Source organism: Euwallacea fornicatus, chromosome 17 (genome assembly GCF_040115645.1).
Source record: "Euwallacea fornicatus isolate EFF26 chromosome 17, ASM4011564v1, whole genome shotgun sequence".
NCBI classification, from domain to species: Eukaryota; Metazoa; Arthropoda; class Insecta; order Coleoptera; family Curculionidae; genus Euwallacea; species Euwallacea fornicatus.
The window spans coordinates 2,148,022-2,168,915 of NC_089557.1; the positions used below are offsets into that span (position 1 = coordinate 2,148,022).

General features: G+C 35.3%; 6 protein-coding genes across 7 annotated transcripts; 2 read left to right on the top strand and 4 right to left on the bottom strand.

Moving 5' to 3' along the window:
• Window positions 1–47: 47 nt before the first annotated feature.
• Window positions 48–1,122, bottom strand: LOC136344705 (deoxynucleoside kinase-like). Its single transcript, XM_066292404.1, has 2 exons — window positions 736–1,122; window positions 48–677 (listed from the first exon to the last, which is right to left on the bottom strand). The coding sequence occupies exons 1-2, from the start codon at window positions 943–945 to the stop codon at window positions 162–164; spliced, it is 726 nt and encodes a 241-aa protein (XP_066148501.1). The 5' UTR covers window positions 946–1,122; the 3' UTR covers window positions 48–161.
• A 216-nt stretch (window positions 1,123–1,338) lies between these two features.
• Window positions 1,339–2,911, bottom strand: LOC136344703 (protein IMPACT-B-like). Its single transcript, XM_066292401.1, has 4 exons — window positions 2,258–2,911; window positions 1,823–2,104; window positions 1,572–1,766; window positions 1,339–1,517 (listed from the first exon to the last, which is right to left on the bottom strand). Exons 1-4 carry the CDS (start codon window positions 2,506–2,508, stop codon window positions 1,430–1,432), a joined length of 816 nt encoding a protein of 271 aa, XP_066148498.1. The 5' UTR covers window positions 2,509–2,911; the 3' UTR covers window positions 1,339–1,429.
• Window positions 2,912–3,079: 168 nt separating this feature from the next.
• On the top strand, window positions 3,080–7,752 carry LOC136344697 (damage-control phosphatase ARMT1-like). Of its 2 annotated transcripts, none has more exons than XM_066292391.1 (8): window positions 3,080–3,318; window positions 3,392–3,477; window positions 3,534–3,766; window positions 3,819–3,984; window positions 5,810–5,981; window positions 6,039–6,278; window positions 6,332–6,482; window positions 7,394–7,752. In XM_066292391.1, the coding sequence occupies exons 2-8, from the start codon at window positions 3,403–3,405 to the stop codon at window positions 7,608–7,610; spliced, it is 1,254 nt and encodes a 417-aa protein (XP_066148488.1). In that variant the 5' UTR covers window positions 3,080–3,318; window positions 3,392–3,402; the 3' UTR covers window positions 7,611–7,752. The 2 variants fall into 2 exon arrangements, with proteins under 2 accessions (XP_066148488.1, XP_066148487.1); XM_066292390.1 differs by having other exon boundaries at window positions 3,081–3,318; window positions 3,372–3,477.
• Window positions 7,753–8,149: 397 nt separating this feature from the next.
• Window positions 8,150–13,225, bottom strand: Parp (Poly-(ADP-ribose) polymerase). Its single transcript, XM_066291704.1, has 15 exons — window positions 13,020–13,225; window positions 12,658–12,963; window positions 11,695–11,882; window positions 11,392–11,636; window positions 11,096–11,339; window positions 10,826–11,039; window positions 10,669–10,770; window positions 10,502–10,610; window positions 9,816–10,237; window positions 9,492–9,758; window positions 9,219–9,437; window positions 9,041–9,160; window positions 8,760–8,918; window positions 8,516–8,697; window positions 8,150–8,439 (listed from the first exon to the last, which is right to left on the bottom strand). The coding sequence occupies exons 1-15, from the start codon at window positions 13,125–13,127 to the stop codon at window positions 8,367–8,369; spliced, it is 2,958 nt and encodes a 985-aa protein (XP_066147801.1). The 5' UTR covers window positions 13,128–13,225; the 3' UTR covers window positions 8,150–8,366.
• A 128-nt stretch (window positions 13,226–13,353) lies between these two features.
• Window positions 13,354–15,263, top strand: Rrp42 (exosome complex component Rrp42). Its single transcript, XM_066291707.1, has 5 exons — window positions 13,354–13,582; window positions 13,638–13,834; window positions 14,065–14,230; window positions 14,282–14,461; window positions 14,516–15,263. The coding sequence occupies exons 1-5, from the start codon at window positions 13,535–13,537 to the stop codon at window positions 14,774–14,776; spliced, it is 852 nt and encodes a 283-aa protein (XP_066147804.1). The 5' UTR covers window positions 13,354–13,534; the 3' UTR covers window positions 14,777–15,263.
• On the bottom strand, window positions 15,124–20,863 carry LOC136344342 (cilia- and flagella-associated protein 52). The gene is made up of 13 exons (XM_066291705.1): window positions 20,644–20,863; window positions 20,394–20,593; window positions 20,225–20,342; window positions 19,738–20,169; window positions 19,496–19,683; window positions 19,308–19,438; window positions 19,085–19,255; window positions 18,847–19,024; window positions 18,433–18,787; window positions 18,168–18,380; window positions 17,386–17,519; window positions 16,663–16,919; window positions 15,124–15,262 (listed from the first exon to the last, which is right to left on the bottom strand). Exons 1-12 carry the CDS (start codon window positions 20,744–20,746, stop codon window positions 16,779–16,781), a joined length of 2,364 nt encoding a protein of 787 aa, XP_066147802.1. The 5' UTR covers window positions 20,747–20,863; the 3' UTR covers window positions 15,124–15,262; window positions 16,663–16,778.
• Window positions 20,864–20,894: the final 31 nt, after the last annotated feature.

Genomic DNA, 20,894 nt, shown 5'->3' on the forward strand with positions numbered 1-20,894 from the left:
GGCTTCAATCCAACATAATATGCATAGGTAAATAAATACAAGACGTATTCAGTATCATTTTATATATTCTTTGAACTCTTAACTAACAAAGATTTTTATAGTTTCAATCAAATCTATACATGGTAGAAAAGTAAAAATAAATACATTTTATTATTCAACATTCAGATGGCATGAGCCTCTGCAGAACCCTTATTTAAAATTTGAGGTTCCCATTTCTCAAATTCAGCCTTAATAACCGACCTTTCTAAATCGGCATTTAATACCAACGTTGGAGCTGGACATTTGTGTAATGTTTTATGAAACAGCCACTCCTCATGAAGGTCATGTAAAGACTTCAAATAGTCCATTGAGACAGTTCTTTCTTCAGGTCTTTTCCTTTTTAAAATGCGCTCATAGACCACTTCAGGAGTAGTCCTGAGATATACTACTAAATCTACTTCAGCTAAGTTATGTTCAATTATCCATTGGAACCAGTGATCAAGAACAGCTGCTGAAGGTGCTGGCAATAAACCATCGCGCAACAGTCTTTCTACAAAGCAATATCGTGCGCTATAGACGGACCGTTCGATCATCTTAATAGGCTTTAATGTCTGTTTGGTGTGATTTTGCAACATGGTAACTTGGGCATATGACTGAAATGTAAAGCTCCATTTCTTGGGATCCTCATACAAGAGACTCTGGAATTAGGGTGTATATGTTGTGCAAAAAAATGAGAAGTAAAAATGGATATTTTACCAGCAAGTTATTACCCTTTATATTGCGCCAAGCATCCACTGGCTCTGCAAGAACAGTAACATCCCTATGCTTGCTGAAGTGTTGCAAAAAAGTGGTTTTTCCACTGCCAATATTACCCTCAACAATCACAGTATAAGGACGTCCTGAATCTTTGGTTTTCGATAAGAAAGACATAACAAGTCTGGTGATTAATTGTTTAGCTGCAGACATTTTGTTTAAGTTTTCATATTAAAGTATTCGGGCCAGTGGATTTCTGCTACTGAGGGCCACAATGATATAATTTTATGTTTTTTAACTGTTTTATAATTATCGGATATTATAGAAAATTTATTGTGCAATTTTGAAAAATTCAAATATTTTTCCTAACCTAAAACAATAAAAGACTGGCGGATTTTGGCAGAGAGCAGTGACGCATGACACAAGGCAACAGCTAAACAAATTTAAGACCAAAGTTAAACGTTGACATCAGCAAGAGTAGTGCGAACTAATTGTGCGCTCTTTATTTCAATTAAATCTACTAGATTTATTATAAAATTATATTATTTTCATTGAAACTAACGTAATTTGACATGAACTAACTCAAATGAAATAAAACAAGAAATATTCAGAAATAGACTAAAATATATTTACAACGGACAAACATACAATGTATAAAATATACAAAATAAAAAGAACTATACATTGATAAAATATGTCATTTAAAACCACTTTTCACAAGAGTCTGACGAGCAGCATTACTGATATGTTTGAATCTGTCTGGTCCTAAATGTATCCCACCAAACCTAAAGAAAACAGATAATTAATAAAATATATTTAAATTATCATTAACATTTTACCATCTTGTCACAACTACGGCGACATTCTTGGCATCCAGGATTTCTAGTAAGTGTAATAAACGTCCTCCTGCGTGATTTTCGCCATCATCATCACAATCGCTAATGATCAGATTACCCTTGGCAATTCTATAAGCTAGAATGTTGTGCTTAGCTTGGCTTATTTTCTTATTTTCCAGCAGGGTGTCTAACATTTGCCTAAAATTTTGCATGTTAACAAAAATTCCAAATATTATAAGGGTTAGAAAACTCACTTGACTTGGGATTCATCTGTAACTCTGCACACATGTCCTTGAAATGTGCTTTTCCTATCAGTAATTGGTTCACCGTGTGTAATTTCTCTATCACATTTTTCCTCCGCAAGAGAAGTTTTGTTGTTAGATCTACGTTTTTCTAAACGGTCATTGATCATATTGTCCATAACAAACTTATTTTTAGGATTATTTTTACCATTCTTCTTAGCTGGAACACTTGCCTCCACAATCTCTTTTAATTTCTCAATCCATTGGAATATTATTGGGTACCCTCTGTTTAATCTAAAAATTTTTCCAATTAGTTAGGATCAAACAACCTTATAAGTCAGATACTGCTCTCTCTGTTGGAATGCAATACTAAGGTAAATTTTCAACACCTTGGCATCTCAAGTTTTTGAAAATGGTACCCTCAATATATAAAAAAAAAATACTTACTCGTATATCTCTTTGAACTTTTCATCAATCAGGTCTTTTTGACTTCGTGACAATTTAGGTGCCCACAGCTCATAGTGAGGCGGCATGTGTGAGGGATACTCCTTGTTGAACTCTATCCACAGTTCCACATCTTTATTGATGCGCATACTGAAGGGTTCATTGGGTCTCTCACACTTCTTCCACTTATCTGGAAATATGGCTTCCAAAACTTCAAGTTCTTCCAGTTGTTGAACGATATTATTAGCTGACATATTTTTAAACTGCACTAAAACTTTAAAGGCACTTGCACTGTTGCTTCTTCTAAGCAAGGTGATAAACTAATGAAAAAGAGTTAGTGAAAGGGGACGTGTTGGTGAACTTGACCTTCACTGTGATGTAACGAAACCGAGACGAAGACTAAGGTGGAGAAGCGAAAAATGAAAGGGAGGTTGCCAGGTACCCGCTTTTATAGGGGTCCGAGGCCCCAAGGAACCACCACCAGCCCTTTGGTTGTACAGGTACAAAACATAATTTATAGCCTTACTTTTCGAGAAATATCCCTCTACTTTCTAGCCAATCATCGCAAAATGGCAATTGCGCTTTTGGTCAAAGAAAATTAAAAATTTTAAGTTTTTGTTATATTTTAATTTAATTAGATGTCATCATAAATACAAACAATTCTCGGGTTCTAAATTCATTAATATCAAGTTAATACACATTCAAAGGACTTAAATATGCATCTTAATAATATTATTATCGTTTAAAACAACAATTATTTCAATCGCTCTACAATCCATTGTTGTTATTTGACACTTTGATATTGATAACGCACTTTAATTGACTTTTTAAAGGTCGAAATTAAGCTTTATTTATATAAATATTGACATATATTTATCACTCCAATTTGTTGTTAAGGAGTGCAGGTTACAATCTTTTTAGTGCTGTATCCAACTTTCTTCAGTCTTGCCCGTTTGGATCACGTAGTAATGCTCGATATAGATTTTTGTTCTGAGTAGGTGTAAACGCACAACTATGGATATAAAAACTCCAAGAAACGTTTATTTCTCAGCTTTCTACAAGAGGTAAGATCCGCAGACTTTTCCTTTATCAACGGCAATCAAAGATGAAATTGCAGAAGCTTTGCTTATTATACAGTTAAAACCCGTATGCCAGTAATATTGACTCAAATCATCGACTCCATATCACGAACCAAAGAAGACATTGTTCAGGAATTTGGAAAAGTAATTGTTTCAATTATGCAATGTCAATTAAACTCAGTTAGTCATGAGAATTTTAGGGCTCACAGGAGGATCTAAAGAAAGCTATTAGTGAACTAGCTAAATTGAAATATGAAATCCAGACTAACAAACCCTTGACAAAATTAGTTTCTGAAGACTCTGATGTTAAAGTTTACAATGAATTTCTGGAAAAACAAGCTTCAAAGGATGGCCAGACTACTCATTTTAATACGATTTTTCTACTCAGTGAATGCTACATGTATAGGAGAATTAAGGAATCATTTGCTTTAACGTGAGTTAATTCTTGAATGCAATCATTATATACAACTTTGAAACACTTTTAGAGACACTTTAAAAGAATTTGATTACTTCCGCTCATTTAAAAAGGATCTATTTTTATCTTGCCAGAAAGCTCTTAAAATGTGGTGCGATTACAATGTGGAGATATTCCATAAAAACTTTGAGAAAAATTGGACTGGATATGAGGATCAGCTTTATGGATTAATCAAAGTAAAATTGGTTTTTTATTATTTTTATTTAAAAAAAAGTCTTTATCTTCAAGATACACAGGATCAAAACAATAATAGAGGGGTCGTCCACCGCGTGGCCAATCGCTAATTGGCCTACGCCTTGCACGTGACAAATTTGTTTACAGAATTGTAATTAATTTAATTTTCGTTGCTTTTGTACGTACCTAAACACAGTATGTTATATACTATATCTTATATAGTATATAAAAACGTTCGAACGCACTCTTTGAAGATTTTATCAGTGCTAATTGAGCATATTGGTTATTTTATTTTTTTACATCAAGGTCTTCATCAATTATTTATCTAGGGGTCTACATAAGAAAGAACACGAAATCTTAATAGTTTATTTTCCAATGTGTAGAAAAAGTCCGGAAAACTAAACGCGTTCCAAAAATATTCAGACGGTATGTTCAACGAAATAATTCATAGCAGGAAGATTTATTCCTCTTGTATTTTTTATGCATTTTTTCCCTGCTGAATGTACAGTTACTCATAAAATTGAGTATACACCTATCTAATTTTAAAACAGTTTAAAGAAATTAAAGATTTTAACGATTTAAGTTTTACGCGTCCAAAATCAATATTACAAGAGAAAAAAGTGATAAAAATATTTATGAGTAATTGTTGAGAAAATGTGCCAAAAAGGATGTTACAACATTAGGGATAAATCTGGTAAAAATATGGCAATTAAGGGTACAATATTGAATTTTAATGAGAGGTGGTGTTTACGCGCGTAGCCGAAGTAATATTCACCTTGACCATTTACGTTATAAAAAGCTTTATTTAAATACATCATGAGTATTTGACAAAATCCAGCAAGAACTTGTTTGGGTATGGCATGTTTATGTCTGAATCGTTTTTTATTCGTGCACGGAGTGGTATCATTCAAAGCAACCGCAGGGCCAGTTTAGCCGAACAAGTAGCATAGTAGTACCGGGATTCGCTCCTTCCAAAAAATGTTATTACACACGATAAATAACATCTTAGTCAAATGACAACAAATCTTATGTAGGTTGCAAGAATCGAACCGTTAGCAACCTGCGTTATCGGTTTCTACGTTTTTATTACAATCAAAACTGAAAAATAAATCACATGCGCTAATCCAAGTAATTCCATAACGAAATATTCATTTAAAAAAATGTATAATAATACTAATAATAATAATTTCAAATACAAGATAATCATAAAAATATAAAAACAATAGTAATTAATAATAAAAACTCAGTGTTTTATATTCCGAATTAATTTATGGCAAATTAATTTTCGTTTCCTTGGAAAATATTATGTTCTTCAAAAATATTTGAACGTAATTTAGATACGTTTCGGCGAAGTTTAATCTCTTTTGTCATAAATGATTTTTTACGAGCTATTCACCCGTAATAATGTGATAATATAATTTAAAAAAATCGTTAACATCTTGAATTTCTTTAGATCATTTAAAAAATCAATAGGGGTATACTCAATTTGATGGGTAACTGTGCATTCCGCCTTCTAATTTATTAGATTATTTTAACAATCAGCTCACATATCGTCTTTTATTACATTTAAGAGGGCCTAAATGCGGTTCTCTTCAAGAGTTTTGCTGTGACTATATTTGGGGTATCCCAACAGGAACCGCCAAAAAACCAACGATAAAGTCACCCTGAAACTCTTATCAAACTACTAAATTTTCGTAACTTTATTATCCATAGTTTTCGCAAAACATGCAATGGCGGTTGCCGGTGGGACACCCTGTATATCTGCATTTGTTTCGATCATGTCTATCTTGAAAAAAGAGCATAGGATCTAAATTAACCTATTTTTAGGCAGATCTCTGGGGGAATAAATGTGACTTATCACTCGCACTCGGCAAAGTAGAAGATATGTTTCACAGCCATGAAACGGATGCATTAGATCACTTTATAGTTGTAAATGATTCAAAGAAGTTTCTTAAAGATCTAGTGGAAATTGCCGAACTTCACAGTCATGAGTATATAGGTACCACGTAACAAATTCATTAAAAAAACGCACGGTATTTTCATGCTCGTTTTACAGACATAGTTTTAGACAATTCAGGCTATGAACTCCTTACAGATTTGTGTTTGATGACTGCGTTTACAATATTCTTTAAGAAACAGGGAGACCCCAGCCAAAGTAGGTTTAAAGTCAGGTTCCATGTAAAATCAATTCCCTGGTTCCTTTCCGATGTAATGGAATATGACTTTAATTGGACATTGGAGCAAATAGCCAGTAATGAAGATGCTAATATTAGTTTAGTTGGCAGAAAGTGGCAAGGTATTACCCAATCCTTAGAAATTGAATATTTCCCATGCTAATGCAATATTCAGACTTCATAAGAGATGGGACGTGGGAAGTAATGTCACATCCTTTCTGGACGTATCCCTGCGAGTATAATATGATGCCTGATTATGCTCCCAATTTATTTGGGCTTCTTTCCAAGTCTGCAATGGTGATTTTCAAGGGAGATTTGAACTATAGGTTGGTAGACCTCGCCATGGCGACGGTTCATTTTCCGAAAAGGCGATAATTCCTAAAAATTTTACTGCATTTGCATTCACACAGGTAAATAAATTCATAAAATAGATTTGTTATTGCTCAGGCACCAGCGATACAAATTTTATGACACCATGAATATTTTATGATTTTATGACAGGGATTTAGTCGACCTTTTTGGCTCATGAGACCTTTTGTAATAAGCAACAAAGCTATACCTTTAGACCTCGTAGAAAACCTAAAGGAGGGTAATTTCATTAAGTTTGAATACCGAAGGTAAATTTCGAATCGCTTATACAGTTATACAAATTGAACGGTGAAGCGTGAAAAAAAAGATAGGCGACGTTGTGGCTTTATTGCAGAATTAACCTGTAGAAATAAGAATATTCTAGGTAGAAATAACTCGTCATAAAATGCCATAAATTGGTTTTTGAATACAGAAAAGATTTTCAAAGGGAATTTATAACATTTTCCCAAAATTCACGTTGAAGCATATCCACTGAATGGTGGCACAATGGGTTTATTGCAGGGCTAAACCAGCATAAGTAAGGATACTATAGGCAGAAATAAGTTACCCTAAAATGGCCTGTGTCTTTGAATACAGAGAAGGAGAGTTAAAGGTAATTTGCCACTTTTCTAAAATTGGATGTTGAAGTATGTTAAGTAAATAGGTGGCACAATAGGTTTATTACAGGATTAAATTATTACAAGTAAAAAATGTTACAGGAAGGAACAAATCGTTATCATAAAAATATCTGTGCTTTTGAATGCAGAGGGAGAACTTCAAACAGCATTTATCGCATTTTCTAAAATTGAACATTGAAGCATAACGAAAGAATAATTACCTTAATATTTCAATGTGTTATTTAAATTAATTAAAAAACGTGTTCGTTTAGGAAGGTGTTTGGCGAAAAGAACTGGGATCCAACCACATCTCCTGAGATAGCTTTACAAGGTTTGGAACTCCGGTTATTAACTATAAGAACCATAAAAGCCGACATCATTTGTGGGCTGCAGCCTGGAACGGCAGAGAAATGTGAGAAAGAAGATGCAAAATGGATGGAAAACGGGAATTATGGCGTTATTCAGTATGTACCTGCTAAACAGCATTAGTATGTGTTCAAGTCGTTTGGCATAAGTTTGGATCAACGATTTTTATTTTGTTATTTATGACTATCTGTGAACCAGTTGCAATGGATACGTGCAAATTTTACTTAGCAATTCTAATAATAAATGAATAATTTAACAGCCGTCAGTTAGTTCTTTCTGTTTTAGACTTAAAGGTTCTGTATCTGTACATTGAGATAACATATTTATTCTATGTTGATTATTCGTCCTTTTTTATGCTCAAAATGTCTTCTGAAAACTCATTCAAAGTTTGAAGATGATGAAGATTTTGAGAATCAAATATACAAACATCATTTTAGCCCCCCTTTTCATTCTGCCATTTATTACAGGACCTTTCAGGACATGTTCTATTTGCGCAGAAAAGATTTCTCACTTAATGGAGTGAGAACCTCCTTGCATAGGCTTATTTCAATAGATAAATATGCATTAAGCAATGTATAGGAAGTGCCTAATTTCTAAATCTTTCCAATCACGTTTCTCAAATCGTATAATAGAAAACACAATTTTACTTCAAACATTTTTTATTGAAAGAAATAAAAACATTGAACAAAGAGACAATAACACTAATTTTAAGAAATTCGCAAAAATGCAAGAAAAGATTTAATTCTAAACTATGATTAAAAATGATAAAAGTGATGCTTTCAAATAGCAATATTATTAATACTTTTTTATTTGAGTAACAAGGTACAACATACCTGTAAGCATAAAAGTAGAAACAATTTTTAAACAACCGTTACCTGCTCAGTATTTGTACTTGAAGTCAACTTTCAGCAAGTACTTAATATTCACTTGGGCCACGTCATAGACAATATATCTGGAAAGAACTAATTAAGGAAATACAGGATGTTAAAAGCCAAAGGTCACACGTATGCTTAAATGTAAAAGGATACTCGTTATATAATAGACTGCTCTCATCAGTGTTGGGCGCAGGCACTCCTTTACCCAAAGGAACATCTATGTCCCCAATTTTCTTTGCAGCAGATGGATCTGGATGTGTCTTCCCACGACCCTTGACGCTGTGATGACCTTTAGGAAGTTTCTCTATATACTCCGCTGTATGTTTTTCCAACATCTAAGGAAATGTTAAGTGTGTATTAAACTTAAAACTGAATAGAATCAAATAGAATCGCTTACATTGCCCAAAGCTACATCGCATAGGAGAAGCAAACCTGTGGTGTTGTTCATATTGGTGCAGCAATAATTGGCCGATTTTGAGACCATGTCCGCGAAGTAAATACCCTTTCCAAACATGTACCCTGTTACTGGTGCTTCTGGCGGGGCAATTCTTAATCCCTGAAGAGAAATAATTAAATATTTCCTTAGCGAAGGTACAACAGAGAGTTTTTGCGGCCACTTGTGATAATTGAATAGAATAACAATATTCAATTTTTTTTTCTCACACAGCTCAAACTTACCTGAGACAAAATTCCCGCGAAATTAGTGGTTCTCGAACCGTGCCATAAAAGCTGGCGATTTTGCAACTTCTTGAATGGCTTAAATCGCTTCTCCTCACCTTCCCGTTTAACTATAAACACCTGTAATTTAATATCATTTATTTCTGCCTGAAATTCATGGTAAGCAACTCAAACTAACGTCCTGTACGTCCAATTCATAGCTTGTATGAGTAGCGGCATGAGTGTTCTTCACGTATTCGTGAATAATCTTGAACTCCTCGGATTCTGGATCTAATATCTCGATATGGGTCTTCAGTTGGATGTAGTAGCTGTCTACTGTGTGTTCTGAACCAGAAGATTTCATTAAATTGTAGGCAATCTCCATCTCCATTAAATTGTCCAGCATTTCGAGTTTTTGCTGTAAGAATAAAACCGCAAATTAGATGTTGTTAAAAGAATTTGTAACTTTCACCTTTATAAGCTCCTTCTCTTTGATGATTTGGACTTCGTTAATTCCAAAACTATGTGGTATAAGGGTGTAGAACTTATTGGTGGCTTCTATTAACTTAGTTTCACTAGCTTTGTTATCTATTAAATCTTGGACCTCTGCTAACACACCATAGGCCTTTTGAATCTGTTTTTTGCTTAGCTTTCCCAGGGGCATTTTCTCAGTGTCAAGCTCAAATTCCAACATAAGTTTCTTCATTTGCTTTACGTCGAAAATTAAGTTTATTAAGCTCTACAAAAACATATGAACATAAAAAAACTTGAAATTTTTATAAAATTGCGCATATACTTGAATTTGCTTGGGTAATTTAGATTCAGTCTCTACAATTTCGAAGTTTTCAGCTGCGTCCTCCGCATAATCGATATCCACCGGACACATCCTGCCCGGCACTTTCATAAACGTATGCCGATTCTCCCAAAAATTACCAGTTTTTTCTTCGTAAAGGTCTTCAAACGCTTTTTTGGCTTCGTGAAGAGTGCTCTTCTCCTCAGTTTTAACCCCACCGATAGTCGTTCCAATCCTACCCCATGCTCGGAATAACCAAAAGCGGTTCCCTTTATCTCCTTGGAGTAATTGCAACTTGTAGAAACTGTTTTTATTCTTTTGTACATCTGTGAGGCCTAAAACTGCTGTCCATTTCTCTTTGTGGGAGTCCTCATAAACATGGGCTTTGCATTCCAGGCCGCTGTCTGGATCTACTGCTGAACCACCTATTTGAATCAAATATTTTTTTTTTTTCAGGAACTAAGTCCAACTAGCAATGTTGTTTCGTTTTATGATAATGAGCGCAATCAACGATGTGAAAAATACATATAAAACGAGTTCTTTTAAGGGTAAAATTTTGATACAGTTTTACTTATCTTAAATGTTAAAACATCCGTAAAATCTTCAACGCACTTTAATGAGCATCCATTAATTGCGAAAAAAATTGTACTACCAAATTGTCAAGATTTTTACGAACATAATTCGCTCACCTTTGAGTTGCAATTTAATTTTGCTTGGAACAGCACTAACAAATCTGCTCTTTGATTTCAGAGCTGACCTACTACTGGAAGAAGGTTCAGGGGGTAAACGTGTCGCTGGCTAGAAATTAAAAGTAGTTATTCGCAAATCGAAATTTTAACTAAAATAAACCATTCACATCTGAGCCCCAAGTGCAGATGCTCTTCTTGGTAATTAAATCAGGAATTCTTCCAGCATAGTCTTTAGCTTCATCCACGAAATCTTCAGAGACCACGTGCACCTACGAGTAAAAATTTCAAAGAGAAATTCATCCGATTTGAAAAGTTAATAGATACCTGTTCAACTTCAGCCTCCTTAATGCGAGCGCCCATTTTCTCAACCATATCTTTATTTGCAATAACTGCCATAATTGTGTTCGAAATTTTGGTCACTACTTTTCCTCCCAAAGATAAAATTTGTTTTTTTATTACATCCTTTCCTTTCTGTGGAGTTCCCAATATAACGAATTGCATTTCATAGAGCGCTGGCACAGCTCTTTTAACCTTCGGACTAAAAAATTATATCGTAATCAACGAACACATCAAATTACAAATTCACAAACTTACGGCCCGTCTATCTCATCTTTGGCTTCCTTCTTTACACTCGTCGACGGATTTACGCTTTTAATTACCCTTTTTCTGGCCACATATTTGTATTTTTTTAAAAAGGGATATTCTTTTTTCAGATTACTAGGAACGACAAAAGCAATTCGGTCCGGATCTTTAGTAACATTTGTACATTTAGCCCATTCGCTCAAATCTCCAGTACAACTGTAACCAGCTTTGTTGTACACTAGTTGGCCGTTGCACTCTTTAAAAAAACAGATATTATTGATGGGTATTTAATGCCTTCTTAAATCAACCTTTGCATCGTTTCAGCGCTCCAAAGGACATAATATCACTCAAATGATCATACATCCTTTCAACACCTGAGAGAACATCTTGGCCATTACTCTCCAGAAGGGACGCCAATTGAGGCTTTGTTAATTCCTTCAACTTATCCCGATAGCCAAACATAACTTTGACTTGCGATCTATACTCTTTTTCGAATGAATCATCTTCTAGTTTAACTTTCTTTACTTCAGGTAAGTCTTCCTGTTTTATAGCACTTCAATAAAATAAAGATATTTGTTGTCAGGATTAAGTAAAATGCTAGGTTTTCTTACGGTAATACTTTTTTTGCTTCAGCTTGATCAGATTTCTCTAAACCCTTGAATCCTGGTATTTTATCAGCACTTTCATAATAGCCCAATTCAGACCGAAGTTGAGCGAAACAGGTCAAATGGTGCCATTGATTTACACCTCCTATTTGTCTGCTGACATCTGACTCATAATCTTTTTTGGATACACGAACCTAACGTTTTCATACCACATTTCAATAACAAAAGCTGTATAGATATGGTATCGGTATTAAATGAAATTGTTCTTATTTATTTGTCATGTCGACCTAAATTCTTATCGGAAATGTTAAAAATGTTAATAAAAATAAATATTATTTAACATAAAACTAATCTGATAGAGAAATATTCTTATTTTCCCGATTTTAAATAAGGTTGATTCAATTTAAAGACTGTTATTTATGTGGCTACCACTGTATATATATAAATCAAGTAAATTGTCATTTATGAGGATTTTTGGAGTCAGAATAAATTAAATTCATAGGGGTGACATTAAAGAGATTTTTTTGAATTTTTATTTTAGTTGCTGTATAAGTCCACTTTTACATAACACTCATGGTAATAGGAAAACAGAATATATGTGAAGATGATAACAATTTGCTATCTTTGTACATATATATTAAGACGCATTAAGCACGGATTTAAGTTATAAGAATAATCTCATTAAATCCTGTTATAAGCTATAAACTATTGTCAATCAGGATCTGCTAAGTGAAATAAACCAATTATATTTTGGTTGTTAATCAAACTACCACCAGTGCGCCATGGCGTAAATTAATTGTGGGGTCACTTAAGGGATAATTCCAGGGGTCCCCACTATTTTACACTCATCAATGCCCTCTCAGTTTTCTAATCAATTTTTTAAAAATAATTTCTTTCCTTTATATCTAACCAACTATTAAATTTTTTTGTCAACCCACCAAATACTAATTTGAATAAAAAAATACTCACCTCCCCCATTAAAATCTTCTGCTCACATCCCTTGCAAGTAGACCTACCGCTTTTGGCATATTCAATGACAAAATCCTTCAAAGCCAGTTGTTTAGACTTTGCTGCCTCTTTATCTGCAGGCCTCTTCTTTCCTTTAGTTTCTGGTAAGATTATCGAATCGCCTCCTACATTACTTTTAATACGATCTTGATCCTGCAGCCGCAAAGACTCAAAGTTCTCAATATCATCAGTGGTTTTTACTCGCTGCTTTTTGAAAAAGCATTCGAAGTGGAACCAGTTGGTTTGTTTGCCATCAAAGAAGGGTGACTGCAAAGAGTTAAGTTCGGAGTTTTAGAGTTCCTCAAAGGGTGTTTGGAACTTACTTGAGTAAGCGTGGCCATACGCAGTACCCCCTGAGAAATGGGCTGTTTGCATGATTTACATTTTGAGCGGCCTGTTTTGGCGTATTCTGCACGATAAGGCAAATCCATGCTTTAGGAAACAGAGGAATTTTTCTAAATCTTTTTGTTTAAGATGTTTTATTCAGGTAACAGCATCACCAAATGCCGGTAAAAGAGAATCAACAAGCAAAAATGACAAATATGACATTCTCTAGACGTTTTTCCTCATGTTCACGTGAAGAGTCGTTCTTGTCTCATTAAAGTATCACATGATTTTCAATTGAAAGAGATGATTTTGAAATAGAAAAGTTCGAACTAAATGTATAAAATTAGGTTATGAAATGTGAAAATATTTATATTTTTGGTATTTCAACAAATTATTATTTTCATTTTGCAGTAACATCCACTATTTTGTTTGATCATTTCTAGTTTTAAAGTAAAATGCTAATTTAAATCTAAATTGAAATTTTTAAAGTGCTTAATCGCTAAAAGGTATCATGTCCCTCTCCGAAGCCGAGAAAACCTTCATTTTACACGGAGTAGCTGTAAGTTTATGTCTTAATTTTTGAATCCTATTTAACACATTGTTCTCTGTAAAAGGAAAACTTCCGCATAGACGGACGAGACCGTGAGGGCTACAGGCCTATGGAAATAGAAACTGATATAGTCCAACATGCCTTTGGTTCTGCTAGGTTACGACTAGCAAACACTGACGTTTTGGTGGCCGTTAAAATTGAAGTCGATACCCCACTGCCTGAGAAACCGTTTGAGGGGAAAATTGAATTTTTTGTCGATTGGTTAGTTTATTGCTCAATATTTTTATAATCTTCTACAGATGAAATTAGGAAACTGTTATGATTTGCACTCCTCATTTGCCTCAATATTGAATCCAAGCAGTTAATCTTTCAGTATTCTACATGGCGTTTCAGTCTTAGACTGTGCCCTTTGAGAGGGTGGCAGAAAATATCATTACAATGTACATAAATATAAAGAGTGATTTGTATACATTTATGATTTGTCACTTTAGCTCTGCAAATGCAACTCCTGATTTTGAAGGCAGAGGTGGGGAGGATTTAGCTGTTGAACTCTCAAATATTCTCTCATCAGCATATGGCTCATATAAGACTTTAGATTTACGAAAACTTTGTATTTTAAAGGGAAAGAAGTGTTGGAAGCTGTTAGTTGATATATTAGTAAGTATTCTTATTTTTCACATTCCTCTTAAAAATAAAGGAAAAATTAAGATTCTAGAATGCGGCGGCAATTTATTTGACGCAGTATCGTTAGCTGTAAAAGCGGCCTTATACAACACTCAAGTACCGAAAATTCAAGCCGTCAATGTCGATGGGGATAACGTTGAAATTGAAGTATCTGATAACGTTTTTGATTGCGAAAGTTTGGATATCACAAATGCTCCAGTTTTGGTAATAATTAGTTAACAAAATCTTAATTATTACTCAGGCCTTAAACTTCTGTAGGTTACAGTATGTAAAATAGGAGAGTGCTGTATAGTAGACCCAAGCTTGGGTGAAGAGCAATGTACAGTTGGTTCAGTAGTGGTGTCCGTATCAGGAGACAGTTTCAGCACAATCACCTCAATTGGGACAGGGTCTCTGCATGAAGAGACTTTATTTGAATGTTTAGATTTGGGTCAGAAAGTGGGAATTAGGTTGAATTCGGCTTTAATGGAGATTCTCAGCCAGATTCCTGCCCATCAAGACATTGGATTTCTGAAATAGTTTGTCAATATGAATTGAAAACGAAATAAACCTCATGTGCAAATGTTCTAAAACTAATAATTTTTACTACAAACGAGAAAACATTCATTAACGCTAATCAGTTAATCTTATAATACTATCAAATTAGAATGTAATGAAATTACTGATATTTATTATAAGTACTTAGGGAGAATAGATAAACAACGGTATATCTCGATAACTAACGGTTTTATTGTATAATAATTAAAGGCAACAGAACAAGTATAAAAAAATGAACATAAATGAATACTTATAAAAATAAGAATTTAATTTATTTCTTGAAGATATAACTCTCAGCGCCTCCCCTTCCGAAGCCACCAGGGCCGAAGAGGGCTGAGTAGCAGGGGTTGTGGCAGTATGGCTTTCCTTCTCTCTCGGCGTGACTTCCAGGCGTTAAAGTCTTGTTGCATTTCTCGCACCTCAAGCAGGCCGAGTGCCAGTCTTTGCCTAGGGAGGTTTTGCGCTCGGCTGAAAGATTAAAACGGTTAAAAATCTATTTATAAACAATTGTCTATTTATCTCAGTCAGTATCTGCGTTCGTGACCCGATGACATAATTCCTACAAGATCTTAAAAACGTTTTCCTTTTAAGGTATCAATCTTTAATCCGGTATTGCCTACGTAATATTGTATCCGAATATAAATTGCGGCCAATTCCATCGGCAAATACGTTAGTTTAATAAATGGCCCATTCAAAACACAATGCATGATTCACGATGAAAAAAGGCGATGAATTTTGACCTTGCAAACGTTTTATTAAAATAGCGATTACCATATAGGAGCAATTTGCATTAAAGAGAGCCACGACATAATGATGATTTAAAATTTCGTGAAAGATTACTCATTAATTCAGAATGATTTGTTTTTTAACGAAGAGGAATTCAGTTTTGGCGATAATGTTATTTATTTAGTGGGTGTGTCCGAGATATTGAAATTGTATCTATTTATTTTTGCATCATTTTTAAATATCATTTTAGTCTATTTAGCTTTGACTAAAACCAAATATTTACTTTTTATCAGTACACACATAAATAAGTAATCTTGTCTTCTTAAGCCCTAAAGCAAATTAAAATAATAACAAGGTATTATAAGCACCGTAGAAACTCACTTATGTATGTCTTTATCAGATTCAAAATTTCTAGGAAATTTACATCTTTAATTATTTGTCATTTCGAATTCAAATTTTCAACGTAAAGTGTCTTAGTAGATATTTCACGTTAGTTAGGTTCTCAACTATATTTTAGATGACCTCCATAACATGTACCAAATCAATGATCAAGAAGGATTGGAGGAAAATTAGTCATACAAAAGACCATTTTCTCCTAGAGACGTGTGCCTAAAACAACTTTACATCCACCTCTAGATTATTGCGCGGAATGATACCTAAAGCAATAAATTGCATAGAAGTAAATGAATGCGTGTAGCCCAAACGAATTAGGCACTTTTAACAGAAAACGGAAACAAGATTTTTTTTTCTTAAAATTAATTCAAATTTTTAAGCAAATACCCTTTTCATAGATCGCAGAGATGTTTCATATGAAAGTTCGTTTCATTTTGATGCAAATTTTTAAAAAGTAAAATAATCCAAATTTTGCCGTAGAACTCAAAAATAAAATACAATCAAAATCAACGAAATGAGAGCAAAAACAAACGCAGGTTGCCCCCTTTTTGCATCAACCTCCACAATTATTATTCAAGACTCATACATATAGAACAATCTTCTTTTGAAAACGGCCACTTCCACTATATGTACATAGATCCACAAAATGCAAATGGCCCATCTGATATCAGTTTTTGTTCCCAACCGTCCGCAGCACCTCTTTAAAACTTTTAATCCCTTTTAAAAGTAATAAAATATCAAATACATACCAAAATAAACAGGTTTTTCACACTTCGGACAGTTAGGCATCTTACTTTAGGTACTACAAAACAACCGTGCTGGTGCCTGAACCTCTCTGACTGTACAGAGTATCTTCGATACCAAACTAATGAAATGCCTTCGCCAGCAGGTTTTTCACTAAATAGGTATTCTCGTCGCTGACGCGCACTGCCGAATGATAAATAATGTTGTAATTCAGTGCTCGATGTGATATACAGGCTGTCCCCACATTGTGTCTTTCTGATCCCTGTAATACTTATAATTTGAGGAATTCAATTTGGTGGATCGAGGTTACTACACCCTGCAAATCAACATCCGCAGATTATCGCATAGATGTAGATAATGACAAGGCAGATATAGATAGTAATTGAACTTGAATTGGTCAAACATAACTAGTGCAAGCATTGTAAAAAACACAACTAGGTTTTTTGTCTAAGTATGTTTTATTGCGTAAAAAATAATACAAAATTGACTATTTACATTTTTTTAATAATGTTTAAAGCTTTCGTGGGTCTTAAAGGCTTGAAGCCCTAGACCATTTTTTGAAACGCTCCTTCAGGAAGTAAATACTTCCAATATTTAGAGCACTGCAGGTTGGAAGGACTATTTCATTTTGCAGCTTTATCTTCACCGCTTTTAATACTCGCACATTTCGAAGATTTTTTCTCTGATGCTATGCTGTTGCCGCTACCTTGAGAAAAACTTTCACAAACCTTTTTACAAGTATTACTAGTGCGTACAGAACTGGTAGAGGAGGGGCATTTGCACCTTTCATTTCTCGATTTTGGTATTGACTGCTGGGAATTTTGGGTGCTTCCTGAGGTGCCAGATCTCGCAGAAAGGAGGTCTAAAAATTCAAATGTTGGTTTACATTATACCAAGTGTGTCTAAGAAATGGTTCACCCTACGACGTTTTTGGTTCGATAATGGTGGCCGATAATGGTATTACTAATGTGTCGAGAACACATTCAACTCACCAGTCTATCAAGAAAACATTAATTTCACTAATGTGTCGAGAACATATTGGTGTTATTCAACCAAAATATCGAAAATATACGAAGTGTTTATTTTATTTTCATATAAAAATTGATATTTATATACTCTTTTATTGCTACATTCTGGCTGCTTTATATACAATACCTTGCTGATTTCAAACGCAAATCAATGCATCTATGTTACTCAAAAAGTTTTCCCAAAGATTACCCAAGTAATACTCACTACCATCAGCAACATCAACTTCCCATCTTTTAGAAAAAATAAAATTGGAAAGATTTCGACAGTTTCAGAAATGAAACAAAGCTTTAGTTCAAATAATGATCGAAGGACCGGCTTTATATTCTTATTACTCACGACGATTTGAACAAAAATATTTCCTGACATCATGGGTAATAGTCCAGATTTAATAATTGTTTAAGTACCCTGATATTTTATCGACACTATTATGAACACATATTGGAAATTTAAACTAAAATCTCTAGGTAGAAACGCAGTTTACCCTTAATGTTCTCCTCATTGGCTCCTGCCTTGACCGAAACAACCTCACTTGTCTTTATCTCCTCCTTTGTCTCTTCTTGTTTCTCATTTTGCGGCACCTCCCATACAAAAATAGTTCCTGCTGCACTGGCACTAATCACGTACTTTCCATTTCCACTGAAGCGCACCGACGTGATAACAGCCGCGTGCCCCAGCCCTATGTGTGTCGTTATCCCTTCAAAAATAATCAAGCAATTGTTGAAGTTTTCTTAAGAAGTTAAACGCACCCTCTCGATACTTCCACAATTTGATAATCTGGTCGTTACCTCCAGTAACGAAGTATTCGCCATTGGGCGATACATCCAAGGTATTAATGGCCCCGGTTGGGGAACCTTCAAGCTCTCGTACGAGACATCCATCTAGCACTTCCCAATAGGCGACTTTACGATCGGATCCCCCTGTTAGGATTTGCACTCCTGTAGGGTAGTATCTCACGCAGAAAAACAGCGTTTTGGCAAACAGAATTTGCCTGCGGCATTGTCGTTCTAAGTCCCAGATTATGCAAGTACCATCAGTGCTTGCGCTTACGGCCTCGGTGTTAAATTTGTTGATGTGGATGGCGGACACGGGTCCTTTATGCTCCTGAAAACTTTGGTTTTTATTTCCTCAAAGAAACACCAAATTGTAAATTTTGCATATACCTTCAATGTGCATATCAACTCTTGCCTATAAGGAGACACTGCCCACAACCTCACTTGCCCCTCGCGTCCCCCACTAATGAGTACTCCTCCGTGAGAAGTGATAGCTAAAGCGGAGACACCTTTGTTGTGAGCATTTAATATTGCGTAAATGAGTCTGCCGGTTAAAGGTGTAAATGATCTGTCAAATTGTACCGCATTTGCATGAGTTTGATTATCTGTAAACATATTGAATTTCTACCTGATAACTCCATCGTTCCAACCAGTTAAAATCGACTTTCCGTCGTGCGCAAACCCCACACTGGAGCAGGTGAAGTTCTTTACGCAGATACGCAACAACTCCTGCATAGTGCTCATAGACCAAACTCGTACGTTGTCGTGACTTGCAGTAGCAAAAACTTCGGAAAAGTTGCTAGAATGTTTTAGATTTAAGTCTATGGTCTGCAATCACTAGTTCTTCTTACTGAGGAAATGCCACATCGTGTATGGTGTTCGCATGGCAAGTGAGTATTAGTTTTGCTTGAAAATCTTTCATGTCGACTTCATAGATCTCTGAGGCTGCTGTTCCCACGAGAATAGTGTAGGTGTCAAGCATCTTTATATAAAAACAATGTTATTTTAGGTGCACTGGAAAGCACGCATATTGATGTACTTGTATGGAGGTAACTGCACTGTTAACATTAGTAGACTTTAAAATCTTCAAGCACGGCACTGAAGGCAATTTTACGTCTGAATCGATGGGGATCACGGGTTTTTCGGCTTCAACCGCAAGATCTAGGGTACCATCACCAGCCCCTATTATCAGCTCCCCGCTGAGCAGCCTCTTTATTGACCGAACCCCTGAAACGCCCCTATAACAATCTCACTTCCAGAATTTGTTGCTATACCACTAACCCTGCTGATAAAGGTCCACACTTCCGCGTCTTAGCTTTTTCTTCGTGATCTTCGCGAAGCACCCCACTACACAAGGGGTTTTCACGGGTTCCAAAATCTTTACATCTTGATGAAAATTCAAGCGAACTTTCAGCACGTCTCCAGTACTGGTACCACAGTACATCACGTCGTCTCGCTCATTTCTGTCAGTGCAAAGCACCTTTCGTTTGAGTTTGAACATTGATACGTTAATGCTCTTAACATTGCGAGCCTCTTCGTTGATGGTCCAGACCGCCAAGTGGCAATCTCCAGCAGTAACAAAGCATTGACCCCGTCTCATCATGGGGAGCAAGACTGTAGCTTCACCCTGGACTCCTCTTGAAGCATGTACTCCACATACCACTTGGCCTACTGTCACATTCCAGACCACCACCGATCCACAGTCTCGACCCCCTAGTTCCAAGGTTTAACATGAATTAAACGCATGATTCATGATAGAACTATATACCCAGGGAAATTAGAAATCGTTCATCTTTAGAGAACACTACAGCCTCTACACGCACTTTATGGTGTTCGTATTGGTTGAAGATTTTTTCCTGTTCAAAATCCCAAAGAATCACGCGAGCCTACAAGATGTTAGTAGATTTCAATGTTTTCTATAGAATGTTAAAAAGTACTTTGAAGCCTATGTGGTTGATCTGCCCGCTGGCAATGTATTTACCCGTAGGGGATACACATACTGAGGAAATATTGTTTGTGTGGCCCACAAGAAAGCTTTGGTGTTTCGTTATCCATTCCTGCAGGATAATCTTGTTTCCCACAGGGTAGACCACGTGTTTTCTCTTGGGATGTATGATGAACCCGTTGACTGTATTACCTTGTGTTTTGGGATGAAAATTAAGAACTATATTTGTATTGATAGCTTACCATCGAATCCGATTATGGCTTTTGATTTTAATTCTTTAACGTCTCCATCAGTTTCAGGAGTATCTTCACAGTTTTTCGACATAATTATTTTAACAAAATTCATGCAGAAGTCGAACAATATTCATTCAATTCTCAATAAAGATGGATCGCCAATTTCTTGTTGTTTGATCATTTAAAAATAGCGCCTCTAGTTTCTATGGTTACCAATCTCTTAGTTGGCGCCATCTGTATAGAAGTTACAAAACCGTATC